Source organism: Vanacampus margaritifer, chromosome 20 (assembly GCF_051991255.1).
Source record: "Vanacampus margaritifer isolate UIUO_Vmar chromosome 20, RoL_Vmar_1.0, whole genome shotgun sequence".
NCBI lineage: Eukaryota > Metazoa > Chordata > Actinopteri > Syngnathiformes > Syngnathidae > Vanacampus > Vanacampus margaritifer.
This window is the reverse complement of record NC_135451.1, coordinates 13,883,147-13,909,733: the sequence shown is the minus strand read 5'-3', so window position 1 is coordinate 13,909,733 and position 26,587 is coordinate 13,883,147. Positions and strand designations below refer to the sequence as shown.

Genomic DNA, 26,587 nt, shown 5'->3' with positions numbered 1-26,587 from the left:
ATTGCAATAAGCTAATAAGGTTTATTATTTTGTAGGCGTTGGCTTTTTGAAAAACAATGGCACAATATTAAATGTTTTTGGGGGGGGGCAAAAAGGTGACCATTTTGAAGAAGGCATTAAATTAATAATCTTACAATAAATAATAATTTAAAATTTTTTTATAATAGTATTTGAGATTTTGCGCTTTTTTTTTTAATTAATAAATTTGAAAAAAATTACTGTCATTGACGGCTATAGACGTCAAAAATTCAGAAAGTGTGAAAACCTAGAATTTTTTTATTGTACATTTAGAACAAATATCAAATTTGTGATTAATCATGAGTTAACTAGTGAAGTCATGTGATTAATTACAGTAAAAATTTTAATCGCCTGACGCTCCTACTTTTTTATAATCTTTTTTTTTTTTTAAATCACGTCAGGTGAATACATTTTTTCATTGTAATTAATCACATGACTTCAATAATTAACTCACGATTAATCAAAATGTTTATATCTGTTCTAAATGTACAATATATATATATATATATTTTTAAAGTTTTCATACTTCTATTAACAAAAGTGGAAAACTAATAGAAATACTTCAAATGAATTTTTGACATCTATAGCCGTCAATGGCAGTGAATGAGTTAATGCCAAGGCCGTATTTTTTTAATTTAACAAAAATTTTATAATTTTTTAGAGAATTAAAATAAATGTACTAAATTAAATCTCAAGTTGATTAATATACTTTTTTCCCCCCCGTCTCTCAGCAGCCATTACTCCAAAAATAAGCTCATCCCTAACATCCATGTGAGCGGAAGCCAAATTTCCATGTACGTTAGCGTGCCGTTTCTATGTCAGCTGTCTTGGGAGGACATTTTAGCCCAGTTCAATTTTGGCAGCGTGGCGGCTCGTGTCATTTCCACATGCACGAGCTGCTACGGCCACAACTGGCGCCCACGTCACTCACCACACCAAGCCCCGTCTCGTCAAACGTGACGATCCCAAAACTTTTGGACATTAAAGATAGACGCTTTGACACAAGAAGGACATCTTCTGGTGCTTCCCAGTGTTTATTTTGTTTTATTCCCCAGTGATACAACTGTAATGGAAATCTACCAGAGCGGACGACTAGCATGCTAACCCGCACGGCGGGGTTTGCGTTTATTAGCCGCTCCCTCGACGTTCTCCAAATTGCCTTGTTTGCTCGACACAAGCACACGAGCAGATGCCGTCCTCTGCGCCGGGGCTAATTCTCGGGGTCTCTGGGTATTTGGCAAAAGGGGGTTCCCGGCCCACCACCGCATCAGACATTTGCGCGCTAATGTCGCTGGTGATATTCCGCAGGCGACAAGCGGGCATCACGAGCGGCCCTGTGATTTATGCAAAAGAAGAAGACCTTGTCTCTTCGCGTAAGGCCGACAAAGCGGGCGGGGCCGCTCGCTGCAATTTCACTCTTATTAGGAGAATCTGCATTTAGGAGGTACCAATGCTATCAGTCGAAATTAATCTGCTTTGACTGACTCCTAATGCGAGCGCAGTCAAAGAGTAATTATTGTCTGGATGGCTGTGCACCCGCCTCATCATCATCATCATCATCGTCGCCCGTCCGTCCGACCGCCCGCCCGCCCGCCCTCTCCGACGGGGTGGGGGGTGTCTCTGGCGTGAATCCCTCCACGAGCGACTGGTTCGGGCGCGGACGGCGGGGCGTGTCATTTAGCGCTCCATCGCTGAGTCTTGATTAGCCCGCCCTGTATTATTGTGATTAACGTCCACCCGGCAGACAGCTGTCCACTTGTCAGCGGCGATTCTGCGGGAGAGTGGAGAGAGCACAAGCAGACATGGCTGCCTGCTGCTTTCAAAAAAAAAAAAAAAAAAGAGATAAAAATTAGTAATCTTGCTTGACTTGAGACTGGATTTTTGGGTGATTTTATTTTATTTTTTTACCCTAAAAATATTGATCCATTGGTCCCTAAAAATAATAATAAATAATAATAATAATAATAATAAAGAGAGAAAATATGGTAATCTATTAATCTTGCTTGACTTGTGACTGGATTTTTGGCAGATTTTTTTCTCCCTTAAAAATATTGGTCCAATTGGTCTCTAATAAAAATATAAAATAAATAATAAATAATAACGATAATGATGATAATAATGATAATAAAGAGAGAAAATATGGTAATCTACTAATCTTGCTTGATTTGTGACTGGATTTTTGGGTGTCCCCCCCACCCTAAAAATATTGGTCCAATTGGTCCCTTATCATAATAAATAGATAGATAAAAAAATAATAAAGAAATAATAAAAAGAGAGAAAATATGGTAATTTTGCTGGACTTGTGACTGGATTTTTGGCAGATTTTTCCCCCCTAACAATATTGATCCAATTGTTTCCTAACAGCAAATTATAATAAAAAAATAATAATAATAATAAATAATAATAATAATAATAAAATAAAGAGAGAGAATCTTATAATAATACATGTTTTCACAAATGTGACTGTAACCATCACTTCACACTCCTATGAAACACTGCAACCAGAAATGAGCCACATACTGCTTCACCAATCACAATCTAGCAGCTTGTGCTAAATTCCCGACATTATGCCTTTGATTCACCTCACATTCGGTTATCGTCCATTTCAACCGTTTCTAAATTTTTTTTATCCATTTTGTTGCAGAAAATCTCCTGTACCTTCATCCTTTCAAGTGGACTTGGGCTCGAATCGGCTGATTGCATGCTCACGGTAAGTCCTAATGATCTTTTTGTTAGGTGTGTGTGTGTGTGGGGGGGGGGGGTTGTGAGGTGATCACCCCCCAGTCAACAAAGGAATGACCAGAAACATTTTTGAAAAGGAAAGAGTCATTGTTTTGTCTAAGAAACTCTGCATTCATTATAATTGCTCGCCTAAACTGTGCCCCCGACACCCCCCCCCCCCCCCCTCCATCCTTACTAACCCCTCTCCCAGAGTCAGTTTTGATTACAAAGTAAACGCCGGCGCATCAGACAAGGAGTGTGTACGGGGGAGGAGGGGTGGAGCCATACACTCCCGATATGCATTTTATCAGAATGATTTATGCAAATTATGCACATTATTCCCGCAGGAATGTCTCTTCGGAAAAGTGCCAGGATAAATTGCCGGAAATTAGCCATAAAATTCACCGCGCGGGGGGTGGGGGGGGGCGAGGTGAAGGCCGACCAGGAGCCAAGGACATTTGGGCCGCCGCGGTTACGCTTGGCCTGGCCTGCCTGGCGTCCCCCGTGCTTGGCATTTATGGCTGTTATAGCCGCCGCTAGCTACGCTAAGCTAGCTACGCTAAACATCGACTAGCGTTTTGCGCTCCTATCAGTTTGAATTGTAAAAGGTATGGTTGGTTTTGTTCCGGCAAACTACAGAGAATCCCACGAAAGGGTAAAAAAGTGTTAATTCAAAGGTGAAAAAAGTGTTAATTCAAAGGTGGTATCTATAAAGATCGTTAGCGTGTCGATGATCTTTGTTAGCATAAAAGCTAGCAGGCAGTGAAATACACAATGTAATTCTCGTTGTATAATTAGACAGCTTTTGTTAACATTTATACAGAAATATAAATAATATATTTTGTTTTTTTTAGCTGTTTACTCACGTTTTTTAGCCTTGGCGGAGGTCCTCATGTTCTGCGAGCTCCTGTTTGTCTTTTTTTTTTTTTTTTAGACGTCCTTTCACAGCATTCTTGACCTTGTCCGTAATGCGTCTTCATCTGGAGATTACATTCTAATCAAAAAACGTGTCGGGCGATCAGGTGATGAGCACTTTTCAACGTGTAAACAAATCCAATGTCAGCGTCATAACGTGCGAGACGCGTGATTGCGCTCGGCTCTCTATTGGTCGGGCCTTGTGCGTGTGCGTGTGCGCGACTCCCGCGGTCCTTGTGTCATCATCGTGTCTTTGTTTCAACGGGGAGGCCGGCGTTAATGAACATCGCAGACAGGAGATGAAATCCACCTCGCTTCAGCATTAATGAACTCTGAGCAGGTCGCCATCTGCATATTGATCAGGCTAAATGACGCCCACTACACCCCCCCCCGACCTTCCCACATGTGCTCCCTGTACATAGCAAGGCTTTCAAAAATAAATATTGTCCTCAATATTGCAATTGTGATTTACTGTGCGATTATTTTTTTCAAGGTACTCTTCCTAGGGTTTTTTTTTTTTTTCAACAAACACAAGCAATAAATTATTGCTTATTCAAATAGATGTATTGTATTAAAATATTAGGCTTATAATAAAATAAAGGCTAATGAAAAAAAATTATTATCCCATTTTTTAATGATTTTTGTTTTGTGTTTTTTTTTTTTTTTAAGCACTATAATCGGCATTAGTATAAACGCGGCATTAGCATTAGCATTAGCACAAGCATAGCACGATTGGTTCACTAGTTTTGTAAATATAACAAAGTTACAAAAGTAAAAAAGATATGGAACCTTGCTTGGCAAAAGTTGTCAATTTTTGGATGAGATTAGTTTAGTTTAAATTAAAATAACCATTCGATTGATGCTAGTTTCGTTAGCCCTTCTATGGATTTTTGTTAGCATTACGCTAGTGGATTTAGTAAGACAATGTTATGTGGTTTGTTTTGAAAATTGGTGTATAATTAATGCCGTGTTACTCACACCACTAGCTTAATGCTAAAAAAAAAAAAAAAAAAAAAAAAAAACATAGAAGGGCTAACAAAACTAGCATCAATCGAATCGTTATTTGATTTAAACTAAACTCATCCAAAAATTCCGTTCATAATCCAAAATTGTCAACATTTGATAAGCAAAGCTCCATATCTTCGTTTTTACTTCTGTAACTTTGTTTTCTACTTTCGGGCCACCGTACTTACGAAATCAGTGAACAAATCATGCTACGCTTGTGCTAATGCTAATGCCGCGTTGATGCCGTCCCCATTAGCACTACGCTAGTGGATTTAGTAAGACAAAGTTATGTGGTTTGTTTTGAAAATGGATGCATAATTAATGCCGTGTTACTAACACCACTAGCTTAATGCTAAAAAAAAAAAAAAAAAAAAAAAAAAACATAGAAGGGCTAACAAAACTAGCATCAATCGAATCGTTATTTGATTTAAACTAAACTCATCCAAAAATTCCGTTCATAATCCAAAATTGTCAACATTTGATAAGCAAAGCTCCATATCTTCGTTTTTACTTCTGTAACTTTGTTTTCTACTTTCGGGCCACCGTACTTACGAAATCAGTGAACAAATCATGCTACGCTTGTGCTAATGCTAATGCCGCGTTGATACCGTCCCCATTAGCACTACGCTAGTGGATTTAGTAAGACAAAGTTATGTGGTTTGTTTTGAAAATGTATGTATAATTAATGCCGTGTTACTAAATCCACTAGCATAATGCTAAAAAAAAACAAAAAAACATAGAAGGGCTAACAAAACTAGCATCAATCGAATGGTTATTTTAATTTAAACTAATCTCATCTAAAAATTCTGTTCATAATCTTTTTTTTTTTTTTTTTTTTTTACTTTTGGCCCACCGTACTTGCCAAATTAGTGAACAAATCATGCTACGTTTATGCTAATGCTAATGCCGCGTTTCCCGTCCCCGCATTGTAAATCAATCTTTATTTCAAATCCCTTTTTTCATCCATTTATGGATGATCGTTCCTAACATAACAATGACGTCACAAACATTTTCAAAGAGCAAATGACTATTTGTAGTGTTTTTGTTTTTTTTTTTCTCTCCAACGTGCTGTTTTGACCCCACAAACGACTGCACACTCCCACTATGACACGTTTTAATCCCGCCATAACAAAAGCACATCCGATTACGGCACAAAGAGTAAACAAGGATTAGCGGACTGGGGGATTATAATCCCATGAATATGGCTGCAGATGGAATATTCCGAGATGTTAGCCAACAATCGCATTTCCCACGGAGCGGATAATCACACGTTATTTATCGTACCTTTTTTTTTTTTCTCCCCCACCCCCCTCCTGAGATAAACACCATATGTTTACCTGACCTCACATATTAATAAATGAGTTGCTCATTATGAAAACACGTTTTAAACGAGTCACTTGAACAATTGGCTTCAACGGGCGGATAAATGGCGGCAACGCTAAAATGAGCAGCGGGGAAGTTAATGGGATGTCGCTAATTAAAGGGCCGGACGCGCACAAACAACCTTTTTGCTCTGTTTTTGTCCACATCTTAGATTATAAAATGAGTATTAAAAGTCTACACACCCCCGTTTAAATGCCAGGTAACGTGTCAAATATGAGTCAGTACACACACTTGCCACCATTTTGACGACCTTTGAACGACCCCAAATAAAGTTCAGATGTTCTAGTAGGATTTTCCAGACATTTTGGAACTGCTCATACTTCTATTTTTTTCTCCTTCAAATGCAACTTGTAGATACTAGGGCTGGGTTTTAAAAAATCGCATATTTGATATTGAATTGATTTTCTTTTTCGAGCGTGATATCGATTCATAAAATGTATTTCTTTTTTCCCATAAATTACCAACAAAATAGAATTTTAAAAGCCAAATTAGTTTTTGTATCTTACTGTTTTCTTGAAATTTACTGTTACGTAAATTTAAAAGTATTTCCTTATATTCATGAAAGACCTGACTTACGTATTTCACTTTGACAAATCAGAATCGTTTTAATTTATATTTAATGTTTGTGGAGTTGTTGTTTTTTTTTATCATGTCCTTCTTCTTTAAGAATAATTTATATTCCATAATTAATCAATTTAAAATTGAACCAAGTGAATCGAATCGGGAAAAATCGAAATCGAATCGGAAATTTGAATCGATATCCAACCCTAGTAGATACAGATACAACCTGTTGGAAGTAGCAGTCAGTGTTAGCACAAATCTTCCGGCTTTTGCTAGAAAACCCCAAAATGTCAGCAAAAGCCTACAAGAACATCTCAACTTTATTTTATTTTTTTTTTAATTATGGCAGACTTATTTAACATGAGCATGAATGTGATAGCTTAATTCTGAACTCAGCCACACCCCCAATTATAAGAGGGTGTGTACACTTTTGCAAGGTCACAATGGTGGGATTTTTTTTTGTTTTTCCCCCCGAAATGATTGATCCTGCTCTCGTTTTACACATCAACTTCTAAATGTAAACACCTGATAAGGAGCAGACACGGATTGAATCCAAGCGAACGTGTACACGCTCGGCCTGTGTACTTTTTTACGAGGCGACACAATGCGTGACTATCGCTTTGGTGTCACCCGCTGACTTACCGCCCAGCGCTGCTGATTTGGTGCCTGAGCCATGCCACATATATCTGTTCACCATATATCTTTTGCTCATCGCTGATAGGATGTTTCAATTCCATGCGCTTATGTATATTTGCACTTTATCATCCTTTTTGCGTATACCAATAGGATATGGTAAATTGGAAATTTTATGGTGGGTATTAAAATAAAAAAAGACTTTGCGCTTGGCTTTGGGCTCTTTTATTGCTTTTTTTTTATCAGATATGGTTAAACATGCTTCCAAAAAGCAGTCGATCGTGCTGCTCCTTCTGTTGTGCTCGCCTTGGCCACCGGGGGCAGTATAATCCAGTCCCTCATGATGTCCTGAGCACTTTTTTTTTTTTTTTTTTTTTTTTTGCACCTGGAGTCATTTGAGTTTGAGTTTCTGCAACTTGACTTTAGAAATGAAGATAATTTGATCTTTCTCAGCACGTGATCGCCTCGATTTCTGATTTTCGGGTCAGGACATTTGCTCAGAGCAATAGAAAAACTGCTAACTGCATTAAAAGACAACTAAATGCTAATGTAAAATATCATATGTGTGTCATTTACACAATATTAATTGAACTTCTAATTTGTCATTTGTGGTTGTTTCATGTGTTTTGTTACTTAAAATGTTCGGTAAAAATAATATTCATCTCTTGCTGGGACATTGTGATTGCCTTGGAATGTTGTAGAAGTGATCGTTGACTTGCAAATATTAGCAAAAAGTTGTTGCTTATTGCAATTTATCTGTTGTTAAAATTGTCGTGAGAAATCATCACTGATTGAGAATATCACCAATTATGATTAGAGTTCACATGTACACTAAAAAGGAGGGGAAAAAGAAAAGAAAAATCCAGGAATGGAGAATATTTATCCGAAACCGCAATTTGACGAGAAGACTTTTATCTTCATTTTAAGTTTATTCTAAGAAAATTACTTTTCATTTTCTTGTAATGTTACAAATTTACTCTTATAGTAAATGACTTCATTCTTGGAAATGTGCAAGTTTTACTTTATTTTTGCTATATATACACGTATTAAAAAAAAAAATGCACTTGTCTCGGGCACTTTTGTTGCGTAATGAGCTTTATTATCAAGCTTGATTTCTGTTGCATCTGCATTTCGAAGTGTTACTATCTCTTCATTTATGTGCAATCCTTTTTTTTCTTTTTTTTTGCGCAATGCATTTTCATTGACGAATTAATTAAAGCACAGCTTTTTTTTATTTTCTTGTATTTAAGTCAAGTCTTATTTTTTCTTACAATCTTGGTAAATATGCTTTTTAGGACTAATACGTCTGCAGTGATTTTTTTTTTTTTTTTTTTAATAAACCTTTAGGCCCAAGACTTTCTTCTTGTTAAAGGCCAATCGTAATCCGATAATAACACGCACACAAAATGATGCGAATTAAGTGACACACACACACACACACACACAAATTCACACATGTGGCTCCATCTCTCTCACCCCCCCAGGGAATCATCTCTTCCGGGCTAATGTGAATATTAGTATGGGTTAAACGCGTGTGTCTTATTTTTAACTCTTAAGTAAAAAATGCGTATATAATTTCAAAGAAAAACTTCAAACGAAAAAAAATCTTGTTTTTCCCAAAGAACACGAGGGAGCGTGACAGGCCCTGGTGTCGAAATTGCGCCGCCTGTTATTGTTAACGCGATTATTGTGAAGATTTGGAAATGAACACATCGCCATTTTGTCCCGTCATAATCCGAAAACGAAAAATGTCTCTGTCCCTGGTGCTGAAACTGTTTTCCTGGTAGCCGCTGAAAAGCTTTCTTATTTATCCTTTTGTTTCACCTTTTTAAATGAAATAATAAAAAAATAAAAAAAACTCATTTCTTAAGTTAAATGAATGAAAGTCATTTTTAATTAACAAATTCAGCTTCCACATTGAGTTCCCTGTCTGTATTTAAAGGCAATGAATGATCATTTCGTTCGTGTCTGTTGTTGAAAATATTTTAATAAAGCTTTTTCCCAACACTCACATACATACAAACGGGCCCTCTTGCTTATAGAATAACTCGAGTTTATCTACACAGCTTGACCTGACAACCATCTGATCTATTCCAAAAAAAAAAAAAAAAAAGACCCGCGCAATGGACAATAAGCAATGAATAAATTACAAAACGAAAAGACACGTGGAATTGTTTTCACAGTGTCCCTGCAACATCATAATAAACATAAATATCAGACTTAATTGTGACATTCCGCAAAGAGAGAGAGAAAAAAAGGGGTGGGGGGCAGCAGGTTCGATCCCCCTCAAAAGTGGGGTAAAAAGTTGTCAGGTCCCCTCTAAAAATAAAAAAAATCTCCACGTAGAGAAGAAGTCCATTGTAGTCATTCACACCAGCACTTAAAGGACGACTTTATGTACACGATCAAGTATTGAATGTAAATATTAGAAAAGTGTCGTTGGAGTCTCTAACCTTTGCCGGGCGGGGTTAAGGCTTGTCAGTGCACTGTTTGCACAGGCTGGACGCGGCGCTGCTGAACAGGGCGCACTTGTCGGGGCACGAGGACACGGACACCCCCGCGGCGCTGGAGGGGAAGGCGGGGTAGCCGGGGGGAGGCGGCGGCGGCGGCGGGGGCGGCCCCGGCTCGTACGCGCCCAAGCCGGGCGGCGGCGCGGCCAGCGCGGTGGTGGCCGGGATGGCCGCGGCCGAGATGGCCTGGCCCTGGTTGAGGTAGGCCACCAGCCGGCGCATCTCCTCCAGCGCCTGCGCCTGCATGAGGATGTAGTTCTTAGCCAGCAGCAGCGTGGCGATCTTGGAGAGTTTCCGCACCGACGGGCTGTGCGCGTACGGGATGACGCCGCGGAGCTCGTCCAGCGCGTCGTTCAGGTCGTGCATGCGCCTCCGCTCCCGCGCGTTGATGTTGAGCCGCAGCGTCTTCTGCTCTTTGCTCTTCTTGCCGCCCTCCGCTTTGCCTTTGCGCTCGGCCAGCAGCAACATGTCGCACGAGCGCCCGTCGCTGTCGTCGTCCGGGCTCTGCTCGCCGCCGCTGCTCTCCGCCGCCGCCGCAGCTGCCGCCGCCGCCGCCGCGGACGCCGTCGCGTTCTCGCCGTACTTGACGCACAGCGAGCCGGTGGGCAACCCCAAAGCCGCCGCCCGCATTCCGGCCAGTCCCCCGGGCTGCATGGGGTCCGCGTCGCCCCGGTCGAAGCAGCCCATGCCCGGCGACGACTGGCGCTCGCGGGCTGCCGGCAGCAGCTCCGTGCCGAGCCGGTACGGGTCGTGCATCTTCTTGCCGGACACGGCGCTCAGAGTTTTGTGGAAGATGTCGCCGCTCAAGTTGATCCTCCGGTCCATGGCGCGCCTCGGTGGGAGGGGGGTGGGGGGGACGCTTGACAACACGTCTGGCCCTGGCGTTGCCCTCTGCGAGTTTGACGCCGTCACACTTGTCAGCCGAGATGCTGAGGAAGAGGTGGAGACTCCCCCACCTCTCTCTCTCTCTCCCTCTCTCTTTCTCCACTTCCCTCTCTCGCTATTATCCGGGGGCGGGTTAGCCTATTAAAAAGGATTCGCCCGTTGGGACCCCCCCACCCACAAAGTCAGTTTAACGTTTTAATTAACGCCATTTACACCATGACAAACTTTCTAGCCCGAAGCGTCAAATCGACTTTCCCAGTAGGAAACTTGAGGGCTGCGCTAAAACACTTAAAACAACAAAATATTGTTTTTACATTGATGCTGCGTTCACTTTCTATATGTCGGCGTGTGTTTGTTGACTTTTCTATTGTCCTGTTGTTACGCTAAATCTCAGGATTCCCACGACGATCTTGCACCCTAACATACTCATGCTCATTCCGCCATCTTGTGGACTGTAACGTGTCCTACAACTCAAGTGGATTAGCTAACTAGCTAGCTAGATAGATGAATGGATAGATGGATGGATGGATAGATAGATAGATAGATAGATAGATAGATAGATAGATAGATGGATAAATGGATAGATGGATGGATAGATAGATAGATGGATAGATAGATAGATGGATAGATGGATAGATAGATGGAGAGTAGAAAAATCACCCATTAATTTTCCGTCACTTTCGCGCTTCTTTCGCCATCTTGTGGACAGTAACGTTTCCTACAACTCAATTAGATTGAGGGATAAGAACACAGCTCGCAGTTGTGTATGAAAAACTCCGATTTCAGACTGTAAGCTACCTTAAAGCAACGTCTGCCTGTGGCTATTAAAAGTTTACACACCCCTGTTCTAATGTCGGATGATTATTATATCCAACATTAATGTGGATTTATATAACCTGTACAATTTAAATGGAGGTGGGAGGAAATTACGTTTTTTCAGAGGGTAAACAAGGTGAAGGATGGAGTTGCACAAGTGTGCACACCCTCTTGAAAAAACCTGCGATGTCTTTCTGAATTTAGTTTTTACTTTACTTTACCCCGAAGATTTTGACTATCATTAGGAACTGTTCGTGCCACCAGTATGCTTAACTATAAATATGGCGTTGTTACAGTTATGAGCAGTGGCGTGTTTGTGACAAATATACCTTCCATATTTTTTGTATGTGTTCGGGAGCTTTGAAGTGTGTTTTTGCACAATTTTGAACCCAAAGTTGAACTTATTGACTATCACGCAAACGGGCAATTTATTGTATGGCCACACAGGGTAACTTTTGCCCCCACCTAGTGGAGACATAAGGGATTGCAAGCATTTTGCTAATAAACAGGTTATTCTTGTTAAAGAAGTAAGAAGTTGGTTTCAGAAGGAAAGCTATTCCGTGTGCAGTTAATCAAGTGTTTTATGACGCTGACCTTGGATCCGATTCATCCCGCGAGTGTGTGCGGGGTGGCGCTTGTCAGGCTCCATTGAAGTCGACCCTGGTGTGAGGTCACGTGGAGTACGTTTGTGTCATGTCAAGCTAATGTATATTCATGTTCGCTGGCTGTCCAGCCGCCGCGCCGTCCTCATTACCAAAGTGCTGACAGACTAAGGCGGTAATGGGCGCCTCGCCGTGGGCCCGGCACGGCCCCATCTTGTCTCATTAGGCCGAGCCGATTGGCCATGAAGGTGTTCCCGAGACTTCCTGTGCCCGCTCGTCACCTCGTCGTAACTCGTCCGCTGCTTTCAAGCCACGCCCCCCTTGCAAAATTACCACTTTGTCACAACAAAATCAGTTTTTTTTCTCTCTCTAAAAATGGGACTTTATTCTTTTCGAGGAGAAAATTTGTAATTTATTTTAGTAATACGACAATATGGTAAGGTAAGCTAACGTTAGCAAGAAACATGACGTCAACTCGGGCTAACATTAATGCTTGGTCTAATTATGATTCATAAAGTCGGCTAGCATCAAATTGTTAGTACTTTTGATACATAAAATTGATTTAAAATCAACTTGTAGAAGATAAAATAAATCGTTAATATCTGGCAAAAGGCAGAGTTCAAGTCTAAAATAAATCTCAAACAACTAACTCTGAGTTTTTGGATTCAAACAAAAGTGCAAAATAAAACTGGCAACTTAGAGTTTATTAGTTCATAAATAAATGGCGGTTCAAAATAATACAGGTTCACTGTTAGGAATGACACTATGAAGTTGGAAAATAGGGCGAGGCGATACTATCAACTGATATTGATGAATATATATATATTTTTAACCTATTCAAAATAAGAAAAATATTAGTATAAATGTTAGTAACAACACTAATAATGTACACAAACCTAAATATGCGTAGCGAAATCGCATCTTAATTTCTATATGATTTGAGAGAAGTGACAAGTATAGAGTTAAAAAACAAAATGCATTCCATTTAGGCTCTGACAGTAAAACGGCCACAAGGGGGCGCCAGTGACTGATGTTGACTGCCATTGTGAGTCAAAATTGAAATACAGCCCGTATCGGCCAGCAAATGTTTTTGGTTCTGATCGCCTCTCGCCAAATGGCTGGTAGCTTCATGCTAGGTTTTGAACCCCCTGACCCCCCGCCACCCTCCTCAGAACCACCCCTGGAGATTATGCCATTTTTCTTAAACAAACAAATTAAAATAAAGGAATTCTATGCCCATTTTTCTCTAAATATATGACTTTATTTTAGTATGAAAAATGAGTTTATGCTAGTATGGCTATTCCTCTTTTTCACAAAAAAAGAGGAACTTATTCTTGTATGATTGTTCCCCTTTTTTTTACAAAATATTTTGGCATAAAGATTTATTTAGCATAATAACAGTCATTTAAGAAAAGTGAGTGTCAGTCCTCATGTTGTCACCATCCTCACATTCTGCGCTGTAGTATCTGTGACGAATGTTTCCTTGGTGTAGTAAAGAATTGTCCAGGTCAAGTCCAACCCAAGTGTGATTAATTCGCTGACGTTTCCGCACTTTTTAGTTAGTGGTAATGAACACTTACCACCGCAAGATGGCGGTGTAGCCCTACTTGTAGGAAAATGCAATTCCACGCTGGAGATGTTGGTTGGCATCTTTCTGGAGGCTCTGCTTAGGTTTTTTTTTAAATGCATTTTTTACACTGGCCTAAATGATCACGTCATGACATCTCTGACGTCATCATGACGCAGCATCCTAAAGTCTGTTTATCTGATATTATTGCAGCGGTTTTTTTTTCTCTTTTTCTCCTTCCTGTTAATGGTTTGGCTTTTAATTGAAGTGTAATTGTTTTTCCTCCGACACCATTTTGTGCAGTCTGTCTGTTGATTGCTTTTTTTAATTGAAGGAAATAAACAGGAAATGAGTTTGGGGAGGATGTGATTGGATGCCCCCCCCCCAAGTCTATTAATTAAGGGGGAGCTTATTGCTTAAATCAAGGGTAGCCAACTGATTATTTTTAAATGACTAAATTCATGAATAAATATGATGCAATTTCAATTGTTGTTTTAGGGCTTTTTTTTCTTTCAGTTTTAGAATTGCATGGCAATCCGCGTCAAATGCTGCGGTGGGGCCAATTTGTAGCCCACGAGCCATAGGTTGGCTTGCACTTGAGCAGGAAATTAAGATGCATATTTTTTTTCCTAACATGTGTTTATTTTTCTGTGTTTCCTTTGTGTTTAAAGGGCCATCATTGAAATGAAAACAAATACAGGCAGGAATAATCATTTTCTAAAAGAGAGTTTGGGAAAATGTCACAATAGTACACTTAAATGTGTCATATTATGACAATGAAGTCCTGTTTTTTTTTTTGAGGAACAAAAATGCCTAACCTTACTAGAGCAGTCACATTTTTTAAGAATAAAAGTCATAATTTCATGAGAATATTATTATTATTATATATAAATTAATCATATTTTCCCCAAGGTTTAAAATGTAAGGTTACGCGAATAAAGTCAGATTATTTTTTTATTTATTCGTCAAGATAAGAAAGTTTGTGTGTGGGGAAAAAAAGGTTTACACTAAACAAATAAGTTATTTTTAGAAGAAAAAAAATGACAATATTACAATGAAGTGTATTTTTTTTTTTGAGCAAAAAAAGTGTACCTTGTTGGCAGCAAAAATTTAATCCTATGTTGCTAGACTAAAGTCATATTCGAGAATAGGAGTAATATTTTGAAAATTGAATGATATTTTTTCGGAATCATTTAAAATATTTTTTCTAAAGATATATTATTACATGATTAAAACTAGGATTCAAAATATTCGGAATTCAAATCTATTTGTAAAAATTTGATAATTAAATTTCCCTTTTCGACTAATCGTATAACAGTCTGACTTTATTTTTGGACTATTACAACCTCACCCCTCAAAAATATATTTAAAAAAAAATCTAAATCTACTGTTATACTCTTTAAGTATCACAAAAACACTTAATTCTCCAAACAATATTATTTTCATTTTCAATGAGCTCCTCTTCACTTCCCTTCCTGTAGTCGAGCAGAATGCTGCAATGTCACGCGTTGCCTAACCCCCCGGATTTACATTGACATCCCACTTAGCATTTCTATTGAATCGTTCATTTTAAGGCAATTTCACTTTTTAAAAATATTTCATATGTTAAACTACTGGTAGGTAAATGCATGACAAATACGCACAGTGATTTTTTTATTTTTTTTTCCGGACGTGTAAGGCTGAACTGCGCTGCGAAATAAAAGGAGTGGAGAGTGTCGGCATTTGTGCTGAGTGAAACAAAAGGCTCTGATTTCAGCACCACGCACTGGACAGCTCTCCTCAACACACACACGCGCGCGCGCGCACACACAGATAGAGAGAGAAGAGAGAGGGAGAGGAAAAATGATTTATTAGATTGCAAAAAAAGGTACAAGACATGACTAAATTCCGATAGAAGACGAGGAGGATCATCTCTTGGCATTCACCGCGTGCCTTAATTGTAAGACATTAAATCAAGGTCCGCTGTGAACACGGAGAGACGCAACCCGCAGACCGGATGTGTGTGCGTGCGCGCACGCGTCAACGTGCGTGTGATCCTCTTGCTGCATTCCATTCGACACCGACTTCCAATCCAAAAAATGCAACAAAAAAAAAAAAATCTTCCTGCTTGAATAAAGAAAAAAAAAAAGATCCTTGCAAAGTGTACAAGTCCAACTCACGTTGCACCTAGAGGAGGGCGGGGGGGGAAAAAAGACAAGAAATTGAACACACACACACAAAAGAAAGTCCAGAATATAATCCAGAAGCGAGCCGTGCTGAACTCCTTCTTCCTTCCTGACTTTGGGATTAATGGCCACTCTCCGGCCAAACAAATGAGGCATCTGCCTTCAGCGCAAGAGAGGATTGGGATGATGGAAGGAGGAAGGAGGGAGAGAAGGAAGGGCTGGGGAAGAGGGGGGGGGGGGGGTTGATGACGTCACTAGGCAAACAGATGTTCCTCTATATTACCCAGCATCCATCAGCTATCACCCCTGTGTCCTTGAAACTCCAAAATGACGACGGGGATGGACGTTTTTTTTTTTTTTTGTGTAGCCATGCATGTCTATGTGTGTGCTTGCGCGCCCCCCCCCCCTAAAAAAAAGTGCGCCTGTTACGCAACATTGGTCTATTCCACCAGGGGGGGGGGGGGAATACGCACTAATACTTAACACCTCACTCGTGCGCATGCGCCCGAATGCTGCATTTTTTTGTTTCACAAAATGTCTTTTTTTCCCCCCTTTTTTATTATTATTTTTTTTTAAATAAACCCATTCACAGACTGTATAGTATCCTAATTAGGGTGAACCCAGCAATGGTAGTTATGGTGATGTGCGTGTGCGTGTGAAGACAGGGGGGGGGGGGTGCACAAACAAAGGGCAACGCCATTTTAAGACGTCCACTTGAGAACCGGTGCAGGGGGATAAGGAGGGGAGGGGTGGTGGGATTGGGGGGGGGGGGTGTTGGATGTGGGGCGGCATCTCGTCCCATCGTAGCCGCTCTCCCTTCACCCCTACCCGGCTGCCTTCTCCGCTCTCCCCCCCCCCCCCGCTGTTCTAACCAAACATTTCTCGCCTCCATCGCACCGAAGCCGAGCGGCCGCGTTTGTGCTCTCGCGCCGCAATAACAATGGCAAGTGCGGCGCATGCGCACACCGTCGCTCGGATGCTCAGAAAAAGGCAGCAAAGAGGATGCGGATACTCACCGGAGCGGCGTCCGCGCACCTCGCGTGTTATCCGTCCATTCGCACCCGTGTTCGTCGTACGCCGGGTGAAATATGTATTCCCGGCTGTGGATGTTGAAGCTCCCGGTGAGAGAGGGAAAGAGAGAGAGAGAGAGAGAGAGAGAGCAGTGCTGCAAAGCATGGCTGCTGTCTGAAAGAGGGCAGGTCGTCGTGTGCATCACAATGAGTGCGACTCCCCCCACCCCATCCCCCTACACCCCCCCGCCCCCCAATAGGATCTCTCTATCTCCCTCTCTCTCTTCACATGCGCTCTCACACAATGCACACTACATATTTTTTTTATTTGATGTCACTCTATTTTTTTTTTTATATATGTATGCATTTAAATGCAATCTAGTAATTATGAATTATGCAGTGACTGGTTGCAATTAATCATGCTGAAAAGCTTCCATTTATGGGCTGCGCTCGATCGCGTCATATGCAAATGAGCGCAAGCGAATGCGGGTGCGAGTGAAGTGCAGTTCGAAAGAGATCGTTTGTAAAGATTCTTTAAAAAAAAAAAATAGCTTAATGCTAACGCACAATGGAAAATCCTATACAATGCTAACAATTCGGCAATTTTGTTAATCCTTTAAACCACAGATATCGACAATACAACAGTACTTAGACATATATTCTTTATCCTCGGCGAAGAACGAGACATATTAGTGCCGTACTGAGAAACCAAGTGAGCAGTAAATCCGTAGGTCCAGTGTTGCCAACTCGCCAGTAAGGAAAGTAGCTATTGGCGGTCCTAAAAGTAGCTAAATGACGTCATTCCCTAATTTGCATAATTAGCCATTTGCATGTAATCGAAACGGACACTGTAGAAGACAGGAATAACGTCGTGGGAAAGGCAAAAAGGGAGTAAAAAAGCTAGATTTGTCGTTAGTCGCTTTTGATAAAAAAAAAAAAAGAAGATCCAGATTGAGTGAGAAAGTCAAAAAAATCAAAATTTTGTAGCACCAACCTCCTAGAGCAGGCGTTTGCGCAAAGCCGGGAACGCGTAAATGGATTGTACCCATCCAGTACACGTTTGTGTCTTTAGACCACGCCCACCTCTCTCCTTATTTGGGCATTGGTCCGTTTGGCATCCGGTCCTGATTGACTCCCATGCAGTATGTGATGTCACACTCTGCAGCCTCGAATGCCAACCTACAGTGGATATAAAAAGTCTACACACCCACTCAAACGTCAGGATTTTGTTATATAGAAAAAAATACGACATTTCTATATATACACGCATATATAGAGGTTGCCCCCCCACCCCCTCCCTCAAATGGGGGAGTGTGTGTGTGAGGGAGAGAGCAAACGACAAAAGCAGGTTGACCCCATTGTGCGGCTTATTGTGAGGAGGGAGAGTGGCGCTGGTGGTGGGGAGGGGGTTTGTGGGGACCCCAAATGGCAGGCCCGCTGACCCGCGTGCATGCAAAAGGGCCTCGGTGCTATTCATGTGTGCATTGTTTGGGAGTGGAACAATAGACACACGAGGAATTCCTCCATTTTGGAAGCTGGCAGCCATAGTAGCGTCATGAGCGGATGTTGCCGCGTGTTAGCTTTTAGCACTAGTGAGAATAGTCACATCTGAAAAGTGTTTTTTCACATTTCTTTCTTCCCCATTAAGTAAAAAATAATAATATATTAAAATAATATATTTTTAAAATGTTTTATTCACATTTCTTTCTTTCCCATTATGAATTAAATAATAATAATATTGAAACATTTTTTTTCTTTCACTTTGTTAATTAAAAAAATAATACTAATAATGATAAAATATTAAAAAATAAATGTTTTTTCAAATTTCTTTCTTTCCCATTATTAATGAACAAAAATAATGATATATTAAAATATTTTTAAAATGTTTTATTTACATTTCGTTATTTTTCATTATTAAAAAATATTGAATAATATAAAAATATTTTTAAAGTGTTTTTCACATTTCTTTCTTTCCCATTTTTCATTTAAAAAATACTAATAATGATATATTAATATATTTTAGAATGTGTAATCAATTTCTTTCTTTACCATTATTTAAAAAAAATAATGATATAATTTTAAAATATTAAAAAATGGTTTTCCTCATTTCTTTCTTTCCCATTAATTAAAAAATAATGATATATTAAAATATTTTAAAAAAGATTAAATAAAAATAATAATGATGTATTAAAATATTTTTAAAATGTTTTTTCACATTTCTTTCTTTCCCATTATTAATTAAAAATCATATAAATAATAATAACAATAAGAAGAAAAGCTTCATTAATGCAAAAATACTGCCACAAAATATGTGTGTTTGCTCAAAAGCACATTTGTTACCCTGCTTAGTATCACACACAGGACAAATCCCGGCACTGTGCACTTTAGCCAAGCAGTGCAATTCCCGAGCTGTCAGCAGGGCTGCTCGTGATGTAGTGGTTGCGTGCTAACGCAACCAGGTTATCCGTATTTGGCCAGCGTCCTCCAAAGTGGGCAACGATTGCTCCTGGAAAATTCGACTCAGTTCCTACAGTTATCACTTTATTTGAATGTAATTTACATAATATTTATTATTATTATTATTATTATTATTATCATTAATGGCGGTAGTAGTAATAATAGTTAAAACAGCTACGTGAATTAGCCTTTCATCCCACTAGCTTAATGCTAATTAGCATCAGTGTTGCGATGCTAACGGTGATCCCAGACGAGTGGCGACGTCTCGATGAGGCGTTATTCGTCATCCCACTTATTTCTAGGCAGTTGTCGTTCCATGGCCTGCCGATTGGCTAGCGACCAGTCCACGTTGTACTCCCTCACCCAAAAGTCAACTGAAATGGGCTCCAGGGCAAGTGGGGGTACCTCCAGTGTTTGATGTGGTTGAAGCAGGGAGAACCATAATAATACACCCCCCCCCCCCCCCGCCCCTTCCCCGACATTAGCGGGAGGTCATACGTGCATGTAGGGCACCTGGTTCTCCACCTCCCTTTTCCTCTCTGTGATGCTAAATGTCAACCAGCAGCAGCATGAGCAACATCTACAGAACCCCCCCCCCCTTCCCACCCTGAACACCACCCTAAATCTCATCTGACTCACAAAGATGTGTTTTCTCTTGCGCAATTACAGCCGTGCATGTTGATGTGTCGCCGAATAAGATTTAATGATTATCGCGCAAAAAGTGAAAACTTTTTGGTTTGAGCGGTTTCACACCCCAGTGATCAACAGGGGCAGTAAAAAAACAAAAAAAAACAAGTTTAAAAAAATAAAATTAAAAAATGACATTTTAAAATCAAATCATCTAATTGTGACATTTTTTTCATTGTTGTCTTTAAATGTTTTTTTTTTTTTTTTTAACAAACACAAGCCATCAATAAATGAAGCGCACTATGCTAGCATCTCACGCGACATCATACGCAGCGATGCTCTTTCCTTCGGACCAACAGAAGCCACATCGAGTTGATCCTTCGATGCTCGCTGAACTGCAGTCTGGCAAATATGCCGCCGTCACGCAGCGTTGCGATGCCTTCAACCAGAGTTTGTTTGTGCGCGCGTCCGTCGCTATGTTTAGCCGGGCGCGTCTGATTCGCCGACCGTCGGAATGCGAGCGCGCGTCCACTCCTCGGAGTTAACGCCGACACATGCGTTTCCATGGCAACAATAACGGTTGCCAGGCAACCGTGCTCTTTTAGGGACACGGGGAACAAGCCCGGAGGCTTACTATAAATACTGTACATACCGCGCTTTTCGGTTACCGATGCTAACGATGCTACCTTTTGCCACCGGCGGCCATTTTGGCTCCATTTGCAGCACACACAACAAAGCATTCCATCAGCACCAGCGCTGACATCGCTGCAGTCAGCTCAGCTGTTTGCTAAAAATAGACAAGTGCCTATGCAGGAAATATTTAACTCTTCCTGACCCCCACGCCACTCAAGGGAAATTGATCCCCCCCCCACCACCACCACCCGCCTTTTTCCTATGCATCAGTCATGAGATGCGTCTTGTGATCATTTGATGTCTTGAGAGCTCGGTTCTCCCTGGCGTTTGAGCCGTAGCTTAGCGGTTCGCAAAAATAATTAGTAAGAAATTGTGTATCATGTCACATTTAAAAAAGTGTTTCTACATACCATGCAACTAATTTTGTAGTCATAAGTTAAAAAAAAAATGGTGGTAATTATCTTAGACAAGAGCAGTAAGCATGACACAGTTAGCATGATAGCAAGCTAGCGAACCATGTTAGCACACTTATCGTCAAAAATTTATTTAGAAAATAGTGTGTTTATTTTTGAGTTGGAATTCCAGTTGCAATGCAGCAGACACGTCCACGTCAAAAATCTAGTAATAAATTGATTAATTATGCATATATTTGTGGAGACTGTCGTCAAGTTGTATTTTACAATTTTAAAAATGTACAGAATTTTACAAGTTACTGTTAAAGATTAGATGGCTCTTGCTAGCTTGCGCTTGTTAGCTGGTCACGCTAGCTCCTGCTTGCTCACTCCAAATAATAATTGCTAATAATTGATGGTAGGCAAAACAAAAAAAAGAATAAAAAAAAAGAAGCTAAGATGGCTCTTAATATGAAAAGAAAAATGCACTGAGCTGTCACCAACGACTTACAAATGCAATTATGCCATCTGGTGGCAGAAAAATGACCTCAACACAAACCAATATCACACTCTTTTTTTTTTTTTAACTCAACTTTATGATTTTGTATTATGAAATTACTGTATCAATGACTAAAAGATGCAGCCATATTTCTATTAATTAAATTTTTTTTCCCACTTATGTTGAGTATGAAAATTTAGGGGAATTTCTTTTTACATTTTATTGTACATTTAGAACTGATATCAAATGTGTGATTAATCGTGAGTTAACTATTAAAGTCGCGCGATTAATTACGATTAAAAAAAATTAATTGCCTGAAACTCCTAATAGATACATATGCGCTCCAGACTAACAGCCTGCCACGGGGGCAGAGGGGCTCGTGGCACGGCTGGCCAGAGTCCAAGACGCGTGCAGGGTGGTGAGGAGGGAGGCGGGTCCTGGCATGGCATAGCATGGCATTGACCCCCCCACCACCCCCCCAGTGCGGCTGGCAGCATTGAGCGGCGTGAAGGCATTCAGCTAGCGTGAATGCGGCTTTTGTCTGGGCGCGGCGTGCCAGGCGAGCGCTAATGAGGCGGCTCTTTGTGGTAGGCCTCTCAACATCAAGTGGGCTGGTGGACTCATTAACCTGACTGCCGCAAATAAAGCAGGCAGGCACAAGAGACGCCTATGATAGCACACTTAAGGCCCCGCTTGCTTCCCCTGCAGCCTCCCAGTGCTCCTCTGCCTCTGGCCTATTTCAGGTGTCCCAAATTAGGACGCCGTTCTCCTCGTTACAGGCTTTAATCCGTTGTTAGCCGCTCACGCTAACCGGCTAAAAGTGGCTTTGCTTTCCCGTGTGCGATCGTTCCGGCGAGTCGTCGTAATCGCGCAAATGCCGGGACACTTTATGCGTTTATCGACGACGCGTTTTTTGCGGCGGGTCCGGGAGATTCGGTTAATGGATACCGTTGGTTTCGACAGGCAAATTCAACGTGCCATTAGGATTTAATTACGGCCGTTTAAATGTGGGTTCGATATGCATTTTTATTAACGCGCCATTATCATCCCAGTGACGCCTTACTCGATTGTTGTAATCTTGGCTAATTTGATTGTATTTGGAAGAACTGAAACGAGCACAAAATTGCAAATAGATGAATGACAATGGCCTTAGGAAATGTCCCAAAATCTAAAGACTCAAAGTTTGCCATTTTAGTAAGAAACGGCCTTTTTAGGGTCCTTTAAAAACAAACTATGGCTGAAGAATGAAGAATTTGAGTTTTAATTATCACTTGTGGCCAGAGTATAGCGCAATGTCGGTTTTATAATGAGCAATGGTTGGTACAGTTTTTGGACCATATTTTCTATGTTATAAATTTAGCCTAACCCTAGGAAAAGATTTTGTCCAATTGCTACAAAATTTGAGACAAATGCTACGTCGAGAAGAATTTGTGTTTATCACTTGTGGCCAGAGCATAGCGCAACGTCAGTTTTATAATGAACATTTGTTGGTAAATCTTTTGGATCATATTTCCTATATTATAAATGTAGCCTAAACCTAAACCCTAGGAAAAGATGTTGTCCAATTGCTACAAAATTTGAGACAAATGCTACGTCGAGAAGAATTTGTGTTTATCGCTTGTGGCCAGAGTATAGCGCAACGTCAGTTTTATAATGAACATTTGTTGGTACATTTTTGGGACCATATTTTCTATGTTATAAATTTTAGCCTAAGCCTAACCCTAGGAAATGATTTTGTCCCATTGCTACAAAATTTTGAGTCAAATGCTACGTCGAAAGAATTTGTGTTTATTGCTTGTGGCCAGAGCATAGCGCAACACTTTTTTTTATGATGAGTATTTATTAGGTAAGGTTTCACTCAGCAACATGAAATTTGGTAGACACATCTGTCATGAGAAGACTCACAAAAAAAGTCTCAAGAAGCCATTCCTGAAAAGACACAGGAAGTCTGCTGTTTTGGTTAGAAGCAGCCAATTCAACACATTCAACTGTTTTCAATCTGATTTTTGGGTTGGGTCCAATTTTTTTTTTTTTTACCATCTTTAATCTTTAAACCGAATCAACGTGCGTTTCGCATCAATGGACTCGACTTATTGAGGTCGCCTAACCAAGCAGCGTCCGTCATAGCGGCAGTCTGCTGCGAGTAAGATTTGCTAAATAGTTTCTCTACGGGAAGATGGCTGAATTATGCATCCGTGTGAAATTGGGTCACGAGCTGACATTGCGTCGGTGTGTGCATTTTCACATTTCTCCTCGACGTTTACTAGCGCTTTAGCATTAGCGCTCCCGGGCGTGAAACCCCCCCCCCCCCCGATATTGATTCTGTGTTCCTGTCGTGTTGCGTTTGATATACGACTTGAGAAATTGCCCAAGCATTTGATCAGCTTGCTTGTATGTAGATTAGATACATCAGCTGTTCCGGACCCTCCCTGCTATTTTTCATGTTCCTCCGCATCCGCTTTACGGCCTCTCATTGTCCTCGCCGCGCAGTCAACGATTTTAATCTGGCGACGCTCGAGCGTGCTCTCGATAAGCAAACGTCGACATGGGTAGGGGGCATGGAGGGGGAATGGGGGGGGGGGGGGGGGTTGTCGGCAGCCGCCACAATGCGCCGCTAATCGAGCGAGGGTGCTCATTTTGCAAAAAAAGGAAATATTCATAGCGACATCAAAGAGCTCGCTGACAAATTGCAGATGAGCTTCCATTAATTAGACGGAGCAGCGCTAATGTTTATTTAAATGAAACTGCCTTATTGATCGACCCCGGGAACAGCAGTCTGCAGATCTGCATTCACGCAAACTGCAAAGGTGGAATGGAACGCCAGGATGCAGGCCGGTGGACGTTGCCATATTTATATGGCACTATAGTCAGATACATTTTTTTTGGAAGTATAAAACCAAAAACAACCTTTTCTATAGCAGTTATCCTATAAAAAACAAAAATTAAACAAATAAATAAATAAATCTGTGTAAAATACAAAACAAAGAAAAATACATATAGACCTACACTGGCTATGTAAATAAACGAACGCATGATATATCTACGTCATAACAAATAAAATATGAAATATAAAATAATATAAGAAAATTACAGAATTACCGCTACCGTAAATCGTCTTTTCCTTTCGGCTTTTCCCTTCAGGGGTACATACCGTATGTTTGTATACCAATAAGAAATACAATAATACCATCAAATAATATAAAACTGCATGCTGTACCAAATAGTACATAAATATATATTTAAAAAAATGACGTATAAAAAGTAAAAAGACTGAACTCTCAACACAACTTTTTTCATCAAGTACTTAAATAAATAAATGAATAAAAAGTCATAATACAATAAAATATAATAATGAAAATGCAAAAAAAAAGCAAATTATAAAATTAGAGACTCCCATAAATAATACTATTATTATAGTGACAGCGTAATTACTTAAAAAAAAATGCAATTTAATGAATATAATTAAAAAATATATATTTTTTTAATAATAATGATGACGTAACAAAATATAATAAATCAAATATAAATACAAACTAAAAAATAATAATACAGCATCTGTAAAATGAATACAAAATATTAAAGCACAAATTCTGGGAGAAATGTTGCTATTAATATAGTGATGGTGTGACTAATACTGCACACGCACACACGCACGCACGCACACACAGAGAGATGGCGAAGGCTTGCATGCAGGATACCTGCACAGATGGCAGGCCGCCGTCGTCTTTCTGGACCTGCTCTGAGTGTTGGCCGGGAGGAAGAGCGAGACGGGGAGGGGAGGAGGAAAAAAAAAAAAAAAATCTTCATCTGTCACACGCACATTTGCGCTCACACAGATACGACCCGACGAGAATGTGTGCCTCGTCACTTAATAACTTAATAAATAATCATAAAATAGGCGCACACACACACACACACGCAGTGATGAAAAAATGTGAAAAGGAACCCTTGACGTTTTTTCTCCAAGATGACACTTTATTGCTGTCAGTCACCAGGATTCCTTTCATCCCGTCTAATTATGACGGATCAGGGCCAGGTTAGGCGTGTGCGCGCACGTGTGTGTGTGTGTGTTTGTGGCAGCAAAACACAGTGCCGAAGCGCAGCGCTCCAAAGCTAAATCGCATTTTCGCAGCACGGCCGAGTCTATTACGAGAAGGTCTCGGATCTCAACAAGAGCATCCTTCACTGTTATTGAGTCTTCTCGCCGTCGTCGCCTCCGGGCAATGCGTCGTTGATGGAACTTGCCTCTGTTAAGCTATTTTCGGCAGTTCTCGAACTCCTTTAAAGACAAACTACTTCAAGAGATTTTGTCTGATCGGCGGGAAATTGGAAGGGCGTCGACGAGACAGATGGACGACACTACTTTGCGATGTTTTCGTCATTCTAATAATATAATTCTACATTTGAAAATGCAGCCCCTGAAGACTGTTTGATTTAGCAAGGTGAAATTTGGTAGGCATGTCTAATATGAGAAGACCCACAAAAAAGTCTCAAGAGTTTGCACAGGAAGTCTGACACTTTGGTTAGAAGCAACCATTTAAACAAGCTTGTTCAAGAGATTTTGTCATTTGGGTAGTAAATGCTTTTCTATTTAAAAATTCAGCCCCTGAAGACGGTTACGGTTAGTAACATGAAATTTGGTAGGCATGTCTACTATGAGTAGTCCCACAAAAAAGTCTCAGGAACCCATGTCCTAAAATGCACAAGAAGTATGCCACCCTGGATAGAAGCCACCATTTAGACAAATATGTTCTAGAGATTTTGTCATTTGGGGATTAGCTGCTTTTGCATTTAAAAATTCAGCCCCTGAAGACGGTTACAATTAGCAACATGAACTTTGGTAAGCTTGTTTACTATGATTAGTCCCACAGAAAAGTCTCAAGAACCCATGTCCCAAAATGCACAGGAAGTCTGCCACTTTGGATAGAAGCAACCATACAGACAGACATGTTTTAGAGCTTTTGCCATTTGGGGAGTAAATGCTTTTGCATTTAAAAAATTCAGCCCCTGAAAACGGTTATGGTCAGCAACATGAAATTTGGTAGGCATGTCTCGTATGAGTTGCGCCACAAAAAAGTCTCAAGAACATACATCCTAAAATGCACAGGAAGTATGCCACTTTGGAGAGAAGCAACCATTTAGACAAATATGTTTTAGAGATTTTGTCATTTGGGGATTAGCTGCTTTA

The 26,587-nt window shown here is 40.4% G+C and overlaps 1 protein-coding gene across 4 annotated transcripts; it reads right to left on the bottom strand.

Annotated features, from left to right (window-relative positions):
• Positions 1-1,149: 1,149 nt before the first annotated feature.
• bhlhe22 (basic helix-loop-helix family, member e22) lies at positions 1,150-16,934 on the bottom strand. 4 transcript variants are annotated; one of them, XR_013289592.1, is made up of 4 exons: positions 16,798-16,911; positions 9,690-10,769; positions 3,606-3,733; positions 1,150-1,831 (listed from the first exon to the last, which is right to left on the bottom strand). XR_013289592.1 is itself a non-coding variant. In XM_077553710.1 (3 exons), exon 2 carries the CDS (start codon positions 10,569-10,571, stop codon positions 9,705-9,707), a length of 867 nt encoding a protein of 288 aa, XP_077409836.1. In that variant the 5' UTR covers positions 10,572-10,769; positions 16,798-16,911; the 3' UTR covers positions 3,178-3,719; positions 9,690-9,704. The 4 variants fall into 4 exon arrangements, 1 of the variants encoding a protein (XP_077409836.1); XR_013289591.1 differs by having other exon boundaries at positions 3,606-3,719; XM_077553710.1 differs by lacking the exon at positions 1,150-1,831 and having other exon boundaries at positions 3,178-3,719.
• Between the last annotated feature and the right edge of the window lie 9,653 nt (positions 16,935-26,587).

Bases quoted from the DNA above. Each gene is read 5' to 3' on its own strand.
- bhlhe22 (XM_077553710.1), bottom strand. From the start codon at position 10,571: ATGGACCGGAGGATCAACTTGAGCGGCGACATCTTCCACAAAACTCTG.